Raw genomic sequence first — 21,562 nt, forward strand, 5'->3', positions numbered from 1 at the left:
CTGACGAGTTGTGGTTTGTCTCACCAGGGGTGATGGTTGGATTTACGTTTATCGTCAAAGGAATGAGCGTTACACCGAGGCCTGTACTCTGGAGCGGGATCGATTTGGAGGTGGAGAGTCCGTCATGGTCTGGGGCATTGTGTCACAGCATCATCGGACTGAGCTTGTTGTCATTGCAGGCAATCTCAATACTGAAGAAGACCTTCTCCCTCATGAGGTACCCTTCCTGCAGGCTCATCCTGACATGACTCTCCAGCATGACAATGCCTCCAGCCATACTGCTCATTCTGTGCGTTATTTCCTGCAAGACAGGAATGTCAGTGTTCTGCCATGGCCAGCAAAGAACCCGGATTTCAATACCATTGAGCACATCTGGGACCTGTTGGATCTGAGGGTGAGGGCTAGGGTCATTCCCCCCAGAAATGTCCGGGAACTTGCAGGTGCCTTGGTGAAAGAGTGGGGTAACATCTCACAGCAAAAACTGGCAAATCTGGTGCAGTCCATGAGGAGGAGATGCACTGCAGTACTTAATGCAGCTGGTGGCCACACCAGATACTGACTGTTACTTTTGAATTTGACCCCCCTTTGTTCAAGTACACATTATTCCATTTCTGTTAGTCACATGTCTGTGGAACTTGTTCAGTTTGTCTCAGTTGTTGAATCTTGTTATGTTCATACAAATATTTACACGTTAAGTTTGCTGAAAATAAATGCAGTTGACAGTGAGAGGACATTTCTTTTTTTGCTGAGTTTAATTCTGGTCATGTAGTGTATGATAATAATTTGAGTCTCCAATTTACATTTACTATGTTACGTCTTTGAGACCAGGCTGATTTCAGTGGTAAGCCCAAAGGCATTGTGTGGAACAGACTTCAATCCATATAGTGTATTGTTTTCTGACTATGAATATTACTAACATTTTCACTGCAAATTCATACTCTGGTATGAACTTTAGGAAATTTTATTAGAAATAGTATTTTTTTGAAACAATTTTCAAACATAGCAGGGATCAACACGCGCTGTACAACTGGTTAAGAGCTAACCTGTTTGACATACTCTTCAATTCTATCTAACAACATTTACTGAGATCAATTTTATTTTTCATCTTATTTCATATCTCACCTGAAATGTAAAACCATCGGCATGACAACATACAAAGGACATATGAATGTAAACGGAAAGAAAGATTACCTCAAAATTCAAAGCAAGCGGGTGGGTGCAAAATCAGCAAGCGGAACTGGTGTGAGGAAAGAAAATGAAGCTACATCATCAGTCAAGTCTGTCATGGACAGTCATTAGCAATACCCTTTAAACAGAGCAGTCATGAACTCTATGCATGTCCCAAATGGCACGCTATTCCTTATTTAGTGCACTAGTTTTGACAGGGCCCATAAGACTGGTTAAAAGTAGTGCTCTATAAAGGGAATAGGGGGCCATTTGCGACATATCCTACCTGTTATTAGCAAGTAATTCACATACATTTTTTATAAAGACAGTCAAAATACCCAAGTATTAGTTCATCAGTACTTTCCGTGGTTGTAATATTATTATTTTTTTTAAACATGTGTACAATATACTGGCACAGTAATGTTCCAAGACAGACAAAGTGGAGAACGACTGGTGAGCCATTCAGTAAACGGAAAATGTAGCCATTTTGAAAGAGTAGCATAGCAGTAGTCATTTCAACATGGTCTTGGTGAGATAAGATTCCTCAGATGGCTATAAATATATAATTATTTAATTTAAATTCCTCTGAGGGGCATGTCATGTTAACTTTTTTAATTGAACTGTGCCATTTGAAAAGAGCACACCAAGTAAAAGGCATACATGCTGACCACACCGCTCGCGTCACGTGTGATGCAAAATAAATTTACACATACATGTTATTCAAACATTGCGCGCGTTAGCGAGCGTCTGCGTAGCCGGGCGCTAAAAGAGAACATGGTTCTATTTGTGACATTCAACAAGTCCTCCCTCTCAAATCTCCTCATTGGATTTTAGGAGCATATACCCATGTGGGTGATTGAAAGATGAACTGAGGTCCACACTCCACACGGTTGTAGTAATGCTGTGATGTTGGTTTCCAACTTCCATATGAAGTCTAAAGAAGAAAAAGAAGCCTGAAGGAAGGAGGAGAGATGAGGAGAAACAAATTGGGTTACCGTTTTATCTGTGGATTAAATTGTCAGAGTAGAGGACCTTTCAGGTAAAGAGGACCTCTCAGCATTTCAGGTAAAATAACAACCCAATGTTTATATCCCAGGACAAATAAGCTAGCAACAGCAAGCTAGCTAGCTAAATTGCCATAAAATGTTTAATGCTTGACATCCTTGACACTGGGTCTTACACATTAATTCAAGTAACACATTAAAAGGCTCAGTGTGGTCAAACTAGATTTGCCTGTGTTTTAAAATCATTTCAAAACTATGAGGTTGGAATAATACTGTGAAATTGTAAAAACATTACAATAATGCCCTTTTAGTGGAAGAGCTGTTTGAAAAGACCATCTGTAATTTCAGCCTGTTTTGGTAGGATGGTGTTTTGGTCTGCCTGGTGACATCACCAGGCGGTAAATTAGTTAATAGACCTGTAAGAAAGAGCGTTCCAAACCTTGCCAATAACAGCTCAGACCACTCCCAGACAGCCCAAGCTAAATTCTTGCTTGAGAAATAGCTCTTTGCTAAGAAGCAAATTTTGGTTTATTTTTGACCACTTTAATTGAAAACAATCACAGAAAGGTACTTCATTGTAACCCAGGAATTAGTTGCTATGGAGATAAAGGTCCAATGCAACCGTTTTTAAGTCAAACATTTTTGAATTGACTCAAATGGCCAAATACAGCATCCCAAAACCTCAATGATGCAGAAAGTGTATTTACTCGTCACACTTCGTCCTGAAAGAAGGGGTTAATCTCATTTCACAAAGGAATGTTGACAACAGCCAAGGTGAGAAGAGAAGTACAGTAATATAAGAACAACTCTAGCTAGCAGTGAAAAGTAAAGATGGGTAGGTTTAGCCTGATCCTAGATCTATTGGTGCTCTTGCCAACTTGATTGGTTTCATTGTCAAGCCAAACAAGGAGTTGGCATGATAGCATAAACAGACTGGCACTTAGGCTAAGGTAGGTTGGCTTGCTGGTGAGTCTGCTTGCACAAACTTGCTGGCTGATAATGAGGCTCTATCGCAGGTCTTTAGTTTTTGCTTCTCCACTGTGGTGAGTCAGTGTTGGTGAGCGGTGTGCCTTCAGGAAGCACATGTACTTCCTTTTCCTCTGCAGGCTGGCTTCTCATTGGTTGCCTCCCTGAAAATAGCAAAAGCAAAACGCGGCTGGGCGACACTTATGTATTCACTTGCAAGCGCATGAGTGAGGACAGACAGGGGCCCTGGGCCAGACCAAGACTTGACTTGTGCCCGGAGAGCACAAGCCTATGGCCGCCTGACAACCTCTGATGCAGTATCAAAGTGACTGGGCCTGAAAAAGCGGAGTAGACAGTGAAAGTAGTTTTTGTTCCAGTCTTTTAGAGCAGTCAGTTTGTAAACGGAACTATATGAGCATTTTTAGTAGGATCTCTCTTTCCTGGCACAAGGCTGAGTACAGCTCCTGAGCTACTCGTTCTTGTGGCAGTAAATGTCCTTTAATGCTCGGAGTTCCTCGATGAGGGTCTTGTTTTGATTTTCCAGCACGCCCACGCGGTTCTCCAGACACCGGACATACTCTTTCTTTTTCCTGCGGCACTCCCGTGCAGCCTCCCTAGAGAAGACCGGGGAAAAGAGATGGTCAGTGGGAGAAATTCCAGCACTTAGCACCAATCAAAAGTGAACAAATACACCTCAGACGATTCACATAACATCCACTCAACCTTTATAGCTAACCAATTATCAAAAGGGTGCTTTAAAAATCTACAGGAAAGGGATGAAACCGAAAGATAAGTATGAATGATTTTGAAATCTATTCCCCTTTCTTAGTTGTTAGCTAAATTCAGAGCAATTCAAGTAAACTCTGTGTCTGTGGCCCAAAAGGCACCCTACTCTCTATAGTGTACTACTTTTGATCAGGGCCTCTGGTCAAATGTAGTGCACTATAAAAGGGAACAGGGTGCCATTTGGGACACCAACTGCGTCTGTCACACCTGTTCTTCATGAGGCGGACCTCCCTCTTGCGTGTGACCTCCTCAGTGTGCACCGGGGGGCTGTGCATGGACAGGGAGCCTGGGGACGCAGCCATCACCAGGCCCTGGGGCAGGCCCGATGTGGGCGAACGCAGCTGGTACGCTGGCATATCTCCAGTGGCAGCTAGAAAACACAGACAGAACATCAGGGTTAGTTTTGATAGTAATTTACTTAAATCAAGTTCATCCCTTGCACAGAGAGACAGACAGGACATCAGAATACAAATTCTCAATTGTAATGACCACCTGTATTTAGCTTACTGGTTGAAAATCAGGTACTGTATTTTTTAACTCAAGTCCTTCAATCACAAAGATTACTCATCATCTTCTATCTATTTACAGGATAAGCAACTGTAAATTAGACAAATGCAAAATACAAATAAAGTAGATGGTAATACTTTTAACGGCAAAAAAAACAACTGACCACTCTTTCTATTAAAACGACCAGACAAGCCCAGATTCCAACAGACACAAGTGAACTAAGCAAAACAAACCTAATTTAAATTGTTATTTTTCTACAGACAGATTTAAGATCACAGCACAGCTGCCAAATTATGGAGTAGTTCTGAGTAGTTCTGTCAAATCTGGACTGGGAGAGTGTGAGAATTCATCCCAAATGGCACCCTATTCTCTCTGGGCCCCGGTCAAAAGTAGTGCACTATAAAAATGAATATGGTTCCATTTGGGATGCATTCAGAGCGTGATCCATGACGAGAGCCAGGAACCCTCACCTTTGACCCCTCTGTAAAAATATTAACCAATGGCCTGTGACTTAACACCAACAACCAGGATTTATAGACAATCACCTTGCCCAACATAGTAGAACCTAACTCAATTAAAAACCAATTCACTGATTGGTTGATGTCATAAAAAACCTCTGAACAAGCAGCTTATGTAACCAGTGTTCTTGTCTTTATCAGATGATCAACGTGCACATTGACATTAAAGAATAGAGAGGATATTAGCTTTATAGGCGATGGTGGGGGGGATTAATTACTACAATTATGTGAAGACAATTGTCATTATCTGGTTACTGGGTGGATAACTGCCATCAAAAGTGAAAGAAGAGACAGCCTCACTGATAGCAGCCTACATTATTTGGTGATGATTAATTAAAAAACAATTTCAAAGTACAAAGAAACCCCAGAGGTTGCCAGGGGGTAGTCTAGTGGTAGTGCTGCCGCCCCTGAACCACATATGCCCCTAGAGAGCGGTTCGATCCCCCATTCCCCGACTCACTTTCTATACTGTATACCTCTAATCTATTTCCCAATCTACCGTACCAGTCAAAAGTCATCAAGGCAAAGGGTTGCTACTACTTTACTCTCAAATATAAAGTATATTTTGATATGTTGTACACTTTTTTGGTTACTACATCATTCCATATGTGTTATTTCATAGTTTTGATGTCTTCACTATTATTCTACAATGTAGAAAATAAAGAAAAACCCTGGAATGAGTAGGTGTGTCTTGACTGGTACTGTATATTTCTGACCTGTTTTGGCACATTTTTAAAAATAAAATACATACAAAATACATTTTTTTTTATATATTTTTTTAAATCTGAGGATAACACATAAAAGCGTAAAATACACTTATTTCCAATGTGCTCCTCGGTTTAGAAATTGAGATTCTCATCCGATCGCTGGTATTTTGATAAATATCTTTCTAATCTCTTCTAATAGTAACTGCAAAGTAACTACAGGAGAGAAAAAACTAAAGATGTTTGTCACAAACTATCATCATGCTTACAGTGCCTTCAGAAAGTATTCACAACCCTTGACTTTTTCCACATTTTGTGTTACAGCCCGATTTAAAATTGATTAAATTTAGATTGTGTCACTGGCCTACACATAATACCCCATAATGTCAAAGTGTAATTATGTTTTCAAAAATATTTACAAATGCGTCGCAGTGCTTGAGGCGTCACTACAGACCCATGTTCGATCCCAGGCTGTGCCACAGCCTGCCGTGACTGGGAGACCCATGAGGCGGTGCACAATTGGCCCAGCGTTGTCTGGGTTAGGGGAAGGTTTGGCCGGCCAGGATTTCCTTATCCCATCGCGCTCTAGCGACTCCCTGTGGCGGGCTGGGCACCTGCAAGCTGACTTCGGTTGGTGTTTCCTCCGACACATTGGTGTGGCTGTCTTCCGAGTTAAGCGAGTAGTGTTTCAAGAAGCAGTGCGGCTTGGTAGGGTCATGTTTCGGAGGACGCATGTCTCTCAACCGTCACCCCTCCCGAGTCCGTAGGGGTTGCAGCGATGGGACAAGACTGTAACGACCAATTGGGTATCACGAAATTGGGGAGAAAAAGGGCAAAAAACTAAAAGCTGAAATCAATAAGCTGAGTCAATAAGTATTCAACCCCTTTGTTATGGCAAAACTAAATAAGTTCAGGCATAAAAATGTTCTTAACAAGTCACATAAGTTGCATGGACTCACTCTGTGTGCAATAATAGTGTTTAACATGATTTTTGAATGACTACCTCATCTCTGTACTCCACATACAGATAATTGTAAGGTCCCTCAGTCGAGTAGTGAATTTCAACCACAAAGACCAGGGAGGTTTTTCCAATGCCTCGCAAAGAACGGCACCTATTGGTAGATGGGTAAAAATAGCAAAAAGCAGACATCGAATATCCCTTTGAGCATGGTGAAGTTATTAATTACACTTTGGATGGTGTATCAATACACCCAGTCACTACAAAGAGACAGGTGTCCTTTCTAATTCAGTTGCAGGAGAGGAAGGAAACCACTCAGGGATTTCACCATGAGGCCAATGGTGACTTTAAAACAGTTACACAGATATGTGAAAACTGAGGATGGATTAACAACATTGTAGTTACTCCACAATACTAACCTAAATGACAGAGTGAAAAGAAGGAAGCCTGTACAGAATAAAAAAAAATCAAAACAATAATCCTGTTTGCAACAAGGCACTAAAGTAAAACTGCAAAAAATGTGGCAAAGAAATTAACTTTGACCTGAATACAAAGTGTTATGTTTGAGGCAAATCCTACACAACACACACAGAGTACCACTCTCCTCCGGCGCCGACAGAGATGGCCGCCTCGCTTCGCGTTCCTAGGAAACTATGCAGTATTTTGTTTTTTTACGTGTTATTTCTTACATTGGTACCCCAGGTAATCTTAGGTTTCATTACATACAGTCGGGAGGAACTACTGAATATAAGAGCAACGTCAACTCACTATCATTACGACCAGGAATATGACTCTCCTGAAGCGGATCCTGTGTTTTGCCTTCCACCAAGTACAATGGTTCTGATCCCAGCCGGTGACCCTAAACAACGACGCCGTAAAAGGGGCAAATGAAGCGGTCTCCTGGTCAGGCTTCGGAGATGGGCACATCGCGCTCCACTCCCTAGCATACTACTCGCCAATGTCCAGTCTCTTGACAACAAGGTTGATGAAATCCGAGCAAGGGTAGCATTCTAGAGAGACATCAGAGACTGTAACGTTCTTTGCTTCACGGAAACATGGCTCACTCGAGAGACGCTAACGGAGTCGGTGCAGCCAGCTGGGTTCTTCACTCATCGCGCCGACAGAAAAAAACATATTTCTGGTAAGACGAGGGGCGGGGGGGTATGCCTTATGATTAACGAGACGTGGTGTGATCATAACAACATACAGGAACTCAAGTCCTTCTGTTCACCTGACTTAGAATTCCTCACAATCAAATGTCGACCGCATTATCTACCAAGGGAATTCTCTTCGATTATAATCACAGCCGTATATATTCCCCCCCAAGCAGACACATCGATGGCCCTGAACGAACTTTATCTGACTCTATGTAAACTGGAAACCACACACCCTGAGGCTGCATTCATCGTAGCTGGGGATTTTAACAAGGCTAATCTGAAAACAAAACTCCCTAAATTCTATCAGCATATCGATTGTGCTACCAGGGCTGGTAAAACCCTGGATCATTGTTATTCTAACTTCCGCGACGCATATAAGGCCCTCCCCCGCCCTCCTTTCGGAAAAGCTGACCACGACTCAATTTTGTTGCTTCTAGCCTACAAACAGAAACTAAAACAAGAAGCTCCAGCGCTCAGGTCTGTTCAACGCTGGTCCGACCAATCTGATTCCACACTTCAAGACTGCTTCGATCACGTGGATTGGGATATGTTCCGCATTGCGTCCAACAACAACATTGACGATTACGCTGATTCGGTGAGCAAGTTCATTAGAAAGGGCATCGGCGACGTAATACCCACAGCAACAATTAAAACATTCCCAAACCATAAACCGTGGATTGATGGCAGCATTCGCGTGAAACTGAAAGCGCGAACCACTGCTTTTAACCAGGGCAAGGTGACCGGAAACATGACCGAATACAAACAGTGTAGCTATTCCCTCCGCAAGGCAATCAAACAAGCTAAGTGCCAGTATAGAGAAAAAGTAGAGTCGCAATTCAACAGCTCAGACACAAGAGGTATGTGGCAGGGTCTACAGTCAATCACGGATTATAAAAAGAAAACCAGCCCCGTCGCGGACCAGGATGTCTTGCTCCCAGACAGACTAAATAACTTTTTTGCTCGCTTTGAGGACAATACAGTGCCACTGACACGGCCCGCTACCAAAACCTGCGGCCTCTCCTTCACTGCAGCCGAGGTGAGTAAAACATTTAAACGTGTTAACCCTCGCAAGGCTGCAGGCCCAGACGGCATTCCCAGCCACGTCCTCAGAGCATGCGCAGACCAGCTGGTGTGTTTACGGACATATTCAATCAATCCTTATCCCAGTCTGCTGTTCCCACATGCTTCAAGAGGGCCACCATTGTTACTGTTCCCAAGAAAGCTAAGGTAACTGAGCTATACGACTACCGCCCCGTAGCACTCACTTCCGTCATCATTGAGAGACTAGTCAAGGACCATATCGCCTCCACCCTACCTGACACCCTAGACCCACTCCAATTTGCTTACCGACCCAATAGGTCCACAGAGGACGCAATCGCAACCACACTGCACACTGCCCTAACCCATCTGGACAAGAGGAATACCTATGTGAGAATGCTGTTCATCGACTACAGCTCAGCATTTAACACCATAGTACCCTCCAAACTCGTCATCAAGCTCGAGACCCTGGGTCTCGACCCCGCCCTGTGCAACTGGGTACTGGACTTCCTGACGGGCCCTTCCTGACTGGACTTCCTGACTCCACCCCGCTGATCCTCAACACTGGGGCCCACAAGGGTGCGTTCTGAGCCCTCTCCTGTACTCCCTGTTCACCCACGACTGCGTGGCCATGCACGCCTCCGACTCAATCATCAAGTTTGCGGACGACACTACAGTGGTAGGCTTGATTACCAACAACGACGAGACAGCCTACACAGGGAGGAGGTGAGGGCCCTCGGAGTGTGGTGTCAGGAAAATAACCTCACACTCAACGTCAACAAAACAAAGGAGATGATTGTGGACTTCAGGAAACAGCCGAGGGAGCACCCCCATATCCACATCGACAGGACAGTAGTGGAGAGGGTAGTAAGTTAAGTTCCTCGGTGTACACATCATGGACAAACTGAATTGGTCCACCCACACAGACAGCGTTGTGAAGAAGGCGCAGCAGCGCCTCTTCAACCTCAGGAGGCTGAAGAAATTTGGCTTGTCACCAAAAGCACTCAAACTTCTACAGATGCACAATCGAGAGCATCCTGTCGGGCTGTATCACCGCCTGGTACGGCAACTGCTCCACCCACAACCGTAAGGCTCTCCAGAGGGTAGTGAGGTCTGCACAACGCATCACTGGGGGCAAACTACCTGCCCTCCAGGACACCTACACCACCCGATGTCACAGGAAGGCCATAAAGATCATCAAGGACAACAACCACCCAAGCCACTGCCTCATCACCCCGCTATCATCCAGAAGGCGAGGTCAGTACAGGTGCATCAAAGCAGGGACCGAGAGACTGAAAAACAGCTTCTATCTCAAGGCCATCAGACTGTTAAACAGCCACCACTAACATTTAGTGGCCGCTGCCAACATACTGACTCAACTCCAGCCACTTTAATAATGGGAATTGATGGAAATTTATGTAAAAATGTATCACTAGCCACTTTAAACAATGCCATTTAATATAATGTTTACATACCCTACATTACTCATCTCATATGTATATACTGTACTCTATACCATCTACTGCATCTTGCCTATGCCGTTCTGTACCATCACTCATTCATATATCTTTATGTACATATTCTTTATCCCTTTACACTTGTGTGTATAAGGTAGTAGTTGTGGAATTGTTAGGTTAGATTACTCGTTGGTTATTACTGCATTGTCGGAACTAGAAGCACAAGCATTTCGCTACACTCGCATTAACATCTGCTAACCATGTGTATGTAACAAATAAAATTTGATTTGATTCATATTTTCAAGCATGGAGGTGGCTGCACCATGTTATGGGTGCTGTCATAGACTAGGGATTTTTGGAGGATAAAAAGACACAGAATAGAGCTAAGCACAAGAAAAATCCTAGAGAAAAACCTGGTTCAGTTTGCTTTCCAACAGACACTGGGAGACAAATTCACCTTTCAGCAGGACAATAGCCTAAAACAATGGAGATGCTTACCAACACAACATTGAATGTTCCTGATAGGCCTAATTATAGTTTTAAATTTTGATTATCATCTGGAAAAATCAACAAACAACTTTACAGAGCTTGAAGAATTGTTTAAAGAATAAGGTGATTCTAACATGTACTGACTCAGGCGTGTGAATACTTATGTAAATGAGACATTTCAGTATTTCATTTTCAATACATTTGTAAAAATGTCTAAAAACATGTTTTCACTTTGTCATTGGATATTGTGTGTAGATTGGTGAAAAAAATAAATATTTAATCCATTTTGAATTCAGGCTGTATAACAACGTGGAATAAATCAAGGGGTATGAATACTTTCTGAAGGCACCTATATGGCAAGAACAAACACTTATACAAAACAACTATGCTTTCACAAAAAAAATAGCTTTTTTGGTAACATTTATGACTTGATAATAGCCCAAATGCTACCACTGCACTAGTGTTTTAACGCATGAGTGAGCTCTTCTCTCTCTGTCGTCATCTGAGTGGATTACTAAAACTGGCAACGCCTACGCTGTGCTCACAGAGGGCTCTGTTCTGTCTGTAGCCACAGCATGACTCCCTGCTGACGTCAATCTGGGTCTCACTCGACGCATTTTCATTTCCCTGCCCAGATCTGCTTCCAGGAAACCGGATTGACGTCAACACACATCCACCACCCCTCTCCCTCGCTGATCCAGAGAAGCTTTCTGTTTGAGCATTTCAGGGGGCAGGCAGACCGGTACCGGCGGATTGAGCAAGCTAACCAAACACTTACCGCCTTGTTCGGTCAACAGTCATGTCTAGCTTTTCACTACAGGAATGTTGAATGGTAATTATACAGTACTCTTGCAAGGTATTCAAGTCTCAGAAAGAACTGTGGGCAAGATGCCTCTGTGGTAGCTAGCTATTAACCCTCGGTTAGTGCACGTCTCAGTTTGCTATTGGTTTCCTCTGTTCCCTTAAAAACACTCACTATCTTGAGAAAATACTCTGAAGACTTTTGAAGACTCCAAGCGAACTGGCACCTTTGGTAAACTACATACGTTTTTATCAATGCTTAAAAGTTCTGTAAAGATATTTAACCAACCCAACATTAAAGTCATTCCTCACAAAAACAAAATGTATAAAAATGATGTTTTTAGCCGTCGAAATATAGACGATGCAGATAGATTGATATATCTATCTGAATTGTACAACAATGCAGCTATACATTTTCAATTACTGCCAGCATGCAACATTTCATTTTCTATGAAAATCTAAGTCTGAGAAACACTTACAAAAGAAAAACTTAAAAACGACAGTTACATACCTGATTCAGTCTCATCTCCAGTAACAGCCATATATTCTACTCTAACATAGGCTCCACAGAACCAGACACTTTTTCTGTCTTTATCAGACTGTGTCTTTCTATCTGCCTGTGTGTGTCTCGCTCTGCCTGCTCTCTACATGGAGGGGTCACCCATCAACTTTGCACAAAATTACAATTAGGGACATTGACATCACAATGACATCACTGTCCCTGCTGAAGTCAATAAGACATTCCGCCTCTAGGCCCCTCCCCTGCTCTTCTCCTGGATCAAATGCTAAAGTGGAGCAACACAATGCAGTGAGGCAGGGGGGAGGGAGGGAAAGACGCAGGGAGGGCTAGCTGGATATTTTTAGACCCTATGACGCAACTAGGCAATGGAGATCAAACAGCTCGTTGACGAGAGAGGTCACGGTAGATTGGCAAGAATCATGCAAGCTAACAGGCGTGACACAACCAGACAAATAACGCCGCAGTACAACAGTGGTGTGCAGAACAGCATCTCGGACAACTAGTCGGTCCTTGTCACGGATGGGCTATTGCAGCTGCTATTGCAGCTAAAAACAAGAAGAAGCGGCTCCAGTGGGCACGTGATCACCAACACTGGACAATAAAATAAAAACATCCTGATTTAGGGAACAGCATGCCATTTGGGACATAAAGAGATTGGAGTTCATGTAGCCCTTTACACTCATACCCGTGTTCGGGTTGAAAAAGGCAAATTTGGGCACTGATTAGTGCCTAAATTGAAACGCAGTGGCTGTACAGTAACATACTATGTATGACATCAGAACTCAGGCTCTGTGCTTCACAGTGCTGTATGGGTTTTGACTGACAGCCGTTCTGAACTTGAGCACCGCACACGACAAGAAGTTGCCCCCATCCCTCCTGCTAATTGGGCAAGTTTTGCAGATTTTGGGTTGTCTGAGTTAGGGAAATCCTGTAAATGAAAAGGGCTCTGTGTATTTTGGAAGATGAGACATTGAAGATTATAATAAATACCACTTTGATGTCATACAAGCAAGCCAAACACTGAGTCCAAATGTGCATTTCACATTTCCATATCATAAAACTCATGTCATGTACAGTATTAATGTTTATGATCACTATGTTTGATGTACAGTTACACGATTACAGTTACAAGATGACATGGCGTCAAACCCTGGGTTGTTCTGAACAGAATGAGCCTGTTTGTCTGTTGTGAAGAGAATTCACTGCGGAATGCACACCTGAATGCACTCATGACTCCTTTCTATGCACACCAAAATGATGATCTGTTTCCCGGAGTTGCATTGAGAAAGCCTAACACTAAGATTTAGTTGATAATTTAGCTAGCCATGTTGGCAATAGAACAATTTTAAATAATTCCTACCTGACCCAGATTGTGTTTTTGGATTGAGTAAACAACGACAGTAAATGTGTGATAGTGGGGATGCAGAGTTGTGGTCCAAACAAAACAACTACAAGTGTGCTTGCTCTAGTCTCTCAACGGCACAGCTAAAAGAGCTCCAAAAAGTACCTTAGTGTTGAAGACTTCTTTGAGTCATAAAAGTACATTGAAATGACTTAGGAACTGTGCACTTTGGAGAGATGTGTGTCCCATTGGAGACACCAGTTAGTCCTCTCACTCAAACCCTTATGTTACACCTACCCAACATGTTCCAGGAATATTCTTATTATGTTACTGAATGTATCCACAGTATTTTCAGATTTCATTATCAACAAATATGGTGAAAAGTACAGTAAAGGTAAAATGCACATAAAATTAACATTGTAATGTTTGGATTCAGTCTTGTGTAAGGTGAACTGTTGTGTCCTTAACTTTGGTCTAATAATGTTCCCATTATCTCCAAACTGTTCCCTTTAAATTGGTACCATGCGTATGTATATGCTTTTCATATTTCCTCTGTAAGAAACAGTTTAATTTAGACGTATCCACATAAGCCAATTCCCACGAGTGTAAAGGGTTCAGTACCGTTCTTACCTTGTATCACCACCTGGCCACCTTGCACAGAGAATAACTGCTGTCCAGAGTCCCCTGCCTGGGCTGCGTACTGCAGGATCTGGGTACCAGAGTTGGACATGGCCAGCGACTGTACACCCTGGAGGCCCTCACTGGCTGGGCTGGCTATCTGGATGGCTCCCCCCTGGGTGATAGCAACTGAGGGACACACGTTTTTAGAAGGGTTACTCAGAGGTATATGTGGATGTTGGTGTGAATCTAAAAAAGGTCTCTGACCAAAACATGAATAATCAATGTGCAGAAGTAAAACGGTGTGGGAGTTTATTTTGTCAACGAGGGACAAAAGTCGCATGCAGTTCTGCATTTTTGACCACGGCGACAAATAGCTCATTACTGTTATCAGCCGTTTCTAAGCAGCACCTTTCGATCTATTAGATTAGATGTTTTCTTCAAATATAAAAAAGTACTGTTCTTTATGGATGGTAAGGTTGGGTGACTGGCTTATTGATGCACTACTGTAACATGGAAAATTTAGCCTCCACAATGAATACTCAGTTTAAGATCTCTTATCAATAACACAAAGTGGATATGGAACTTAAATGTCACAATAGTGAGTGCACGTCAACATTTACACCATAGTTGCGTCCCAACTATGGCAACCTATTCCTTGTATAGTGCACCACTTTTGACCAGAGCCTAATGAAACTCACTGTATTGGCCACAGCTGGTCTGATAGATTGAAGTTGGAACTTGAACTGAAGAGACACTGGAGGGTGGAACCTCATCTTCAGGTTTCTCCTCCTCAATTCTTGGAATTGAGGAGGAATCCGTTGATAGTTCATTGAGGATTTTTCTGAAGGAAAGAGGAAAGCACGTAATGAACTACTCTGCTTGGATTGCTTTGAAATGTCAATGGTTATACAATGCCTTCGGAAAGTATTCAGACCCCTTGACTTTCTCCACATTTTGTTACATTACAGCCTTATTCTAAAATGTATTCCTTTTTTCAAATCCTCTTAGGATTAAGTGCCTTGTTCAAGAGCACAGACATATTTTTTACCTAGTCGGATCGGGTATTCGAACCAGTGACCTTTTGGTTACTGGCCCAACACCCCTAACCGCTACACTACGTGCTGCCCCAAATATATAAACTTACACCCTGTTCCATTTATAGTGCACTACTTTTAACTAGGGCACATAGGTCTCTGGTCAAAAGTAATACACTATATAGGGAATAAGGTGTCCTTTGGGACACATACAATTTTTATATTTGCAATGTTTTCATGTCTGCCTACCGATAAGATGGACGTCTTGAGAGAATCTCTCTTCTTTTCTGTGTGTCTGTGACTGCCGACTCCCCACCTTCAAGCCCAGCTATAGAGGTGATCTGGAGCAAAAACAAGTCTGAAAGTAATGCATAGACACGGTCCCTGTGTAGGGCCACCTCCCTCCATTTTAAAACACCTTACTGAATACTGAAAAATAAAAGTAATTCCCAAACAGTATAAATCTCAGGTTGTGTCCCAAATAACACCCTATTGCCCTATTTACATGGCTCTAGTCAAAGGTAGTGCACTATAGGGAATAGAGTGCCATTTGTGACTCATTCTTTGTTGGGGAGTGTGATTTACAAAAAAAAGGAAAATGAGCGTGACGTGCTGATTTGTCTAATGCAAGCAGCGTGTTTTCTAAGAGACTGCCAGACACAATACAACATCCGGCACATGAAGGTCAAAGTGATTAGCTTAAATCACAGATCCCATTACTCAGACAAGGCCAATTAAGAGAGAGTGCTGCATTAGAGCCAGAACACCCACACCTGTAGATGTGAAGATACCCTTTGTTACATCCTTGTGGTCACTGTTACACAACATCAGAAACTACTAGCCTGGCCCCAGATATGTCTGTGCTCTTCCTAACTCCATTGCTGTCATTATCAACGACATGACAAAGAGTGACAAGAATTTGGCATGATGGGACAAACAGACTGGCACTCAGGTTAACAAACTACAGCTACAAGTCCCCAAAACCATTCTGGAATTGTTCTATGGGGAAAAAACGAACTACTGAATTACTGTATTGAGCCAAGACGAGTGCATCCCCAATGACACCTATAGACCACTACTTTCAAAAGTAGTGAACTATAGGGAAAGTGGTGCAAGTTGGGACGCAACCTGAAGGTATAAGGAAGGGATGGAGCTCTAGTAGCTACCTGTACAGTCTGCATCTGTGGTGACTGGATGACAGAGGCCTGAGGAGCCTGGACCTGAACTGTCTGCTCAACAGGTAACTGCACCACTGTCATGCCAGCGGAGTCTCCTGTTCCGGAAACCTGGAGAAAAACAAGAGACGTTGAATTGTTTTACTACCCATTAACAATATTTGAGAAAAGGATACTCCAGCATCAGTGTGTCTAAATTAGCTTGTTTGTGCCATCATGCCAACTCCTTGTCATTTATTGTTGTTTGGCTTGACAATGAGAAACAGAGTTGGCAAGAGCACCAACAGATCTGGGACCAGGCTTTAGACCCTGATGCATCTCTGAATATAAGAGTGATGATGAGTGATAATGGCAACAACACACACTACACAAAAGGTGCTACCTGAGTATGTACAGCAGTCGGTGAGTTGGATTCGCTCTGACTTGGTTCTTCATCAGACAGAGAGTAATCAACACTTCCATCCTGCTGTGATGACGCAACCGCTGTGTCCATGGCCATCGGACTGGAAATGTCAGGAAATTGAGCACAATTGAAGGGGAAGTTTACAATTTTTTTCATGTATCCTTATTTTCACTCTTCCTGTAGCTTGTAGTTGATCCCCCAAACCATAATTTTTTATATTTTGTATCATTACAAAGGAAATTGGTTGTCACATTTTTCTGAGTGATCACTTGCAATTGACTATAAAGCAATAAAGCATATAAGAAAAAAACTCCACACCAACTCATATTACATCAAAATCTCATTCTAAATTATGTGTCTGCACTTAATAAAAAAATCCACTGTGCCACGAATCCATATTTGAATGAAAAAAATGAATAAAACTACAACAAAAATATGTACATTTGGATTAATGGGACAGTGGAAAACAAATCTAAAATTGAGTGCAGGGTAGTACTGAGCAATTAACCGAAATGCTGGTTATTTTTCTGTTTTTAAACAACTAATTGAGCAATGTAGGTTCGATTACTTTAATTCCCTTTTTTTTTTTTTTTTTTTTAATCTGTGCGCTCGGTGCACAGTTTCTTTAGAGATAATCAGATCAAGCCTGAACTGTTCGATGTAGTAAAGAGTTGTAGTCTCCAACAGGCCAATATTCCAAATAGTTGAGTGCAGAAAACATGGTAATTAACTACAATGACCATAATCCATTGTTCGCCCGCCTACTTGTCCAGTCTGTGGAGCAGACAGGGAGAGAGAATGTGCGATCGAGAGGGATAGAAAGCAGTTGCTTCGCAAGGTATCTTTAACTTAAAAATACACACTGCTCAAAAAAATAAAGGGAACACTTAAACAACACAATGTAACTCCAAGTCAATCACACTTCTGTGAAATCAAACTGTCCACTTAGGAAGCAACACTGATTGACAATAAATTGCACATGCTGTTGTGCAAATGGAATAGACAAAAGGTGAAAATTATAGGCAATTAGCAAGACACCCCCAATAAAGGAGTGATTCTGCAGGTGGTGACCACAGACCACTTCTCAGTTCCTATGCTTCCTGGCTGATGTTTTGGTCACTTTTGAATGCTGGCGGTGCTCTCACTTTAGTGGTAGCATGAGACGGAGTCTACAACCCACACAAGTGGCTCAGGTAGTGCAGCTCATCCGGGATGGCACATCAATGCGAGCTGTGGCAAGAAGGTTTGCTGTGTCTGTCAGCGTAGTGTCCAGAGCATGGAGGCGCTACCAGGAGACAGGCCAGTACATCAGGAGACGTGGAGGAGACCGTAGGAGGGCAACAACCCAGCAGCAGGACCGCTACCTCTGCCTTTGTGCAAGGAGTAGCACTGCCAGAGCCCTGCAAAATGACCTCCAGGAGGCCACAAATCTTGCTAATTGCCTATAATTTCCACCTTTTGTCTATTCCATTTGCACAACAGCATGTGACATTTGTTGTCAATCAGTGTTGCTTCCTAAGTGGACAGTTTGATTTCACAGAAGTGTGATTGACTTGGAGTTACATTGTGTTGTTTAAGTGTTCCCTTTATTTTTTTGAGCAGTGTACATGATCTAAGTGATTGATAGTTGGTATTCAGCAGTCATAAAAGTATGCCTTATTTACTTTGAAGAACTACTAAAACAGTGATTCATAGGCAGCAGCTCTATAGAGATGATAACTTGGAATGAAATAAAACAAATGTGATATACACAACTGAAACATTTTATTAAAGTAAAGTGATTAAAATGGTTAATAAGTGATAAGCAGTATTGGACAGTCACTACAAAGGTTGTTGGATCGAATCCCCAGAGCTGACAAGGTAAAAACCTGTCGTTCTGCCCCTTAGCAACTCAGTTAACCCACTGTTCCCCGGGCGCCGAACACGTGGATGTTGATGAAGGCAGCCCCCCGCGCCTCTCTGATTCAGAGGGATTGGGTTAAATACGGAAGACACATTTCAGTTGAAGGCATTCAGTTGTACAACTGACTAGGTATCCCCCTTTCCCATCATGGAACTTTTATTAATTATTATTATTCTGAGTTGTTACAGCATTCAATCCACATAATTTTTTTAATCAAAACCGTGATGATTTTTTTTGTAATCGAATCAACCCAAAAAAGCACTAATCACTTTTTGATTGCGCAGAGACATCATTAAGAATGGGAGTCTGTAATGAGTTGGTTTGGAACATTGCCAAAACATGTAGCACCCACCTGGGTGATGCCATGGCTGCTGAAGAAGTGCACAAAAAGCTACCCTAATAGATGATTAGATAAGAACAAATTATGCTCCCTTTGGGAAATGTAAGTCTAAGACTATTTCAATATTATGTCATTAGATTAAAGCAATTAATGTTGTCATTTGTACGGAACAACTGCCTGAATACTCAAAAACAGTGCTGGTTGATTGGGCTGCCATCAAAATCAAATCAAATTTTATTGGTCACATACACATGGTTAGCAGATGTACGCTCTCGTTGGCTGGCCCTCGCTTCACACTCGTCGCCAAACCCACTGGCTCCAGGTCATCTACAAGACCCTGCTAGGTAAAGTCCCCCCTTATCTCAGCTCGCTGGTCACCATAGCAACGCCCACCCGTAGCACGCGCTCCAGCAGGTATATCTCTCTGGTCACCCCCAAAACCAATTCTTCCTTTGGCCGCCTCTCCTTCCAGTTCTCTGCTGCCAATGACTGGAACGAACTACAAAAATCTCTGAAACTGGAAACACTTATCTCCCTCACTAGCTTTAAGCACCAGCTGTCAGAGCAGCTCATAGATTACTGCACCTGTACATAGCCCATCTATAATTTAGCCCAAACAACTACCTCTTTACCTACTGTATTTATTCATTTTGCTCCTTTGCACCCCATTATTTCTATCTCTACTTTGCACCTTCTTCCACTGCAAACCAACCATTCCAGTGTTATTTTTTACTTGCTATATTGTATTTACTTCGCCACCATGGCCTTTTTATATTTTTATTTATTTATATATATATTTTGTTTGCCTTCACCTCCCTTTTCTCACCTCACTTGCTCATATTGTATATAGACTTATTTTTCACTGTATTATTGACTATATGTTTGTTTTACTCCATGTGTAACTATGTGTTGTTGTATGTGTCGAACTGCTTTGCTTTATCTTGGCCAGGTCGCAATTGTAAATGAGAACGTGTTCTCAATTTGCCTACCTGGTTAAATAAAGGTGAAATAAATAAATAAATAAAATGCGAGTGTAGCAAAATGCTTGTGCTTCTAGTTCCGACCATGCAGTAATATCTAACAAGTAATATAACAATTTCCCAACTACCTTATACACACACACAAGTTTAAAGGAATGAATAAGAATATGTAAAATAACTGTTAGCACATTTGTTTTATTTAACTAGGCAAGTCAGTTAAAAACAAATTTTTATTTAAGATGACGGCCTACCCCGGTCAAAACCTAACCCAGACGACGCTGGGTCAATTGTGCGCCGCCCTATGGGACTCCCAATCACGGCCAGTTGTGATACAGCCTGGAATCGAACAAGGGTCTGTAGTGACGCTTTTTGCACTGAGATGCAGTAGCTCAGATCCCTACGCCACTTGGGAGCCCATTAGTTAAAGTATTGTGTTAGGGTCCTCCTGTGCTGTAAACATATTGATTAAACTGGGAAACACTTTAAAGAAATGCAAAGAATGACTAGTGTCTTTGCATGTTGGGAGAACAAATGCCATCAATTCGAGGGCTTTTGATTAAGTTACAAGTGGCCTACTGTCACTACAGAACAAACCCCTTCAGTGACAATGCATTACATGAAACACATTTCAAACGTTTGATTTAATTAAAATGTATGTATTCAATTAAACATTGTGTGAAACTTGATTGTTGCGTTTGCTTGGTTCATGCTTTCCATTTTTTAATGGTCCTTTCAAGTCAACTGGGAACTCCGGGGGAAAAACGAGTTCAAAACATGAAGTCAGTGATCCTCAGGTCGGAGCGATATAAAGAAACCAGGGTTTCCGAGTTGGAATTCCGAGTTGGATAACCGTTCCAAAAGATTTTTCCCAGTCAGAGCTGTGCCCCCCAGAATAACTCCCATGTAGCAAAGACAGCCGCATGCCTGTCTGAATACAAAAGGGGAGGGTCCAGAGTTTCGAAGCTGTCACTCTGAAATTGTTCATTTGTAGCCATATTCAGCACCTAAACAAGATAGACTTTGGGTACATTTATTAACAGGGTATTTTTTTCATTAGCTGGTTAACTAACGTAACCTTTCCAAAAATTGAACGCGAATGGAGTAGCGTAATTTATGCAGCTGTAGACAAACGCTCGAGAGAAACTGCGACTTAACATCTAAAAGCACGAAAGGTGGATAGCTAACGTTATTTCTCATGTAACTAACGTTAACTAGTAACAGACAGCTACTAGTTTTCTAAAAGTAATACGGACGCTGGCTGGCAAGCCAATTCACTCTGTCTATGCCAGTTTAACGTTAGTTAGCAAGCGAGCAAACTGTTCCATTCGTGTCTTTGCATAAAGTAGTTCAGCTGGCTAACACACAGGAAAGAGATTGTTCACGTAACCAGAGCTAGCAACTAGCTTTAGCTAACATTGTCATTAGCCTGTAGATTCGACTGACAAATTGGAAGTTTGTCCATGCGTCATTGTAAACGGTGATCTTTCTGTTTTGTTGTCTACTTTTTTTTTCTTCAGAACGAGTCCCACGACTAGTCTACCGTGTAATAACTTACCAAAGTTTTACGTAGTCAGACTCGTCACTAATTATGGTAGGAGTGGATGGCTCGAGCCTCTGCCCACGTAGTCCCCACGTCAGTCTTGATGATGCAGTGCTAAAATGTCGACCAAGCGCTCGTCCTCTCCAACTGAA

At 42.2% G+C, this 21,562-nt stretch overlaps 1 protein-coding gene across 2 annotated transcripts; it reads right to left on the reverse strand.

Annotated features, from left to right (window-relative positions):
* Positions 1–945: 945 nt before the first annotated feature.
* Positions 946–21,517, reverse strand: LOC129814173 (cAMP-responsive element modulator-like). 2 transcript variants are annotated; one of them, XM_055867061.1, is made up of 8 exons: positions 21,426–21,517; positions 16,627–16,747; positions 16,236–16,355; positions 15,319–15,410; positions 14,734–14,876; positions 14,045–14,221; positions 4,131–4,293; positions 946–3,751 (listed from the first exon to the last, which is right to left on the reverse strand). In XM_055867061.1, the coding sequence occupies exons 2-8, from the start codon at positions 16,741–16,743 to the stop codon at positions 3,607–3,609; spliced, it is 957 nt and encodes a 318-aa protein (XP_055723036.1). In that variant the 5' UTR covers positions 16,744–16,747; positions 21,426–21,517; the 3' UTR covers positions 946–3,606. The 2 variants fall into 2 exon arrangements, with proteins under 2 accessions (XP_055723036.1, XP_055723037.1); XM_055867062.1 differs by lacking the exons at positions 14,045–14,221; positions 14,734–14,876; positions 15,319–15,410; ... (1 more) ...; positions 16,627–16,747; positions 21,426–21,517 and adding an exon at positions 12,064–12,307.
* Positions 21,518–21,562: the final 45 nt, after the last annotated feature.

The sequence above is a fragment of the Salvelinus fontinalis genome, chromosome 17 (assembly GCF_029448725.1).
Source record: "Salvelinus fontinalis isolate EN_2023a chromosome 17, ASM2944872v1, whole genome shotgun sequence".
NCBI lineage: Eukaryota > Metazoa > Chordata > Actinopteri > Salmoniformes > Salmonidae > Salvelinus > Salvelinus fontinalis.

What these genes read in the sequence shown, in the direction of transcription:
- LOC129814173 (XM_055867061.1), bottom strand. Translation starts at nt 16,743, where the DNA reads ATGGCCATGGACACAGCGGTTGCGTCATCACAGCAGGATGGAAGTGTT. An exon ending in CACAGATGCAGACTGTACAG is followed by an intron (nt 15,411 to 16,235) that starts GTAGCTACTAGA and finishes TTTTTGCTCCAG; the next exon opens with ATCACCTCTATAGCTGGGCT. An exon ending in TCAAGACGTCCATCTTATCG is followed by an intron (nt 14,877 to 15,318) that starts GTAGGCAGACAT and finishes TCTTTCCTTCAG; the next exon opens with AAAAATCCTCAATGAACTAT.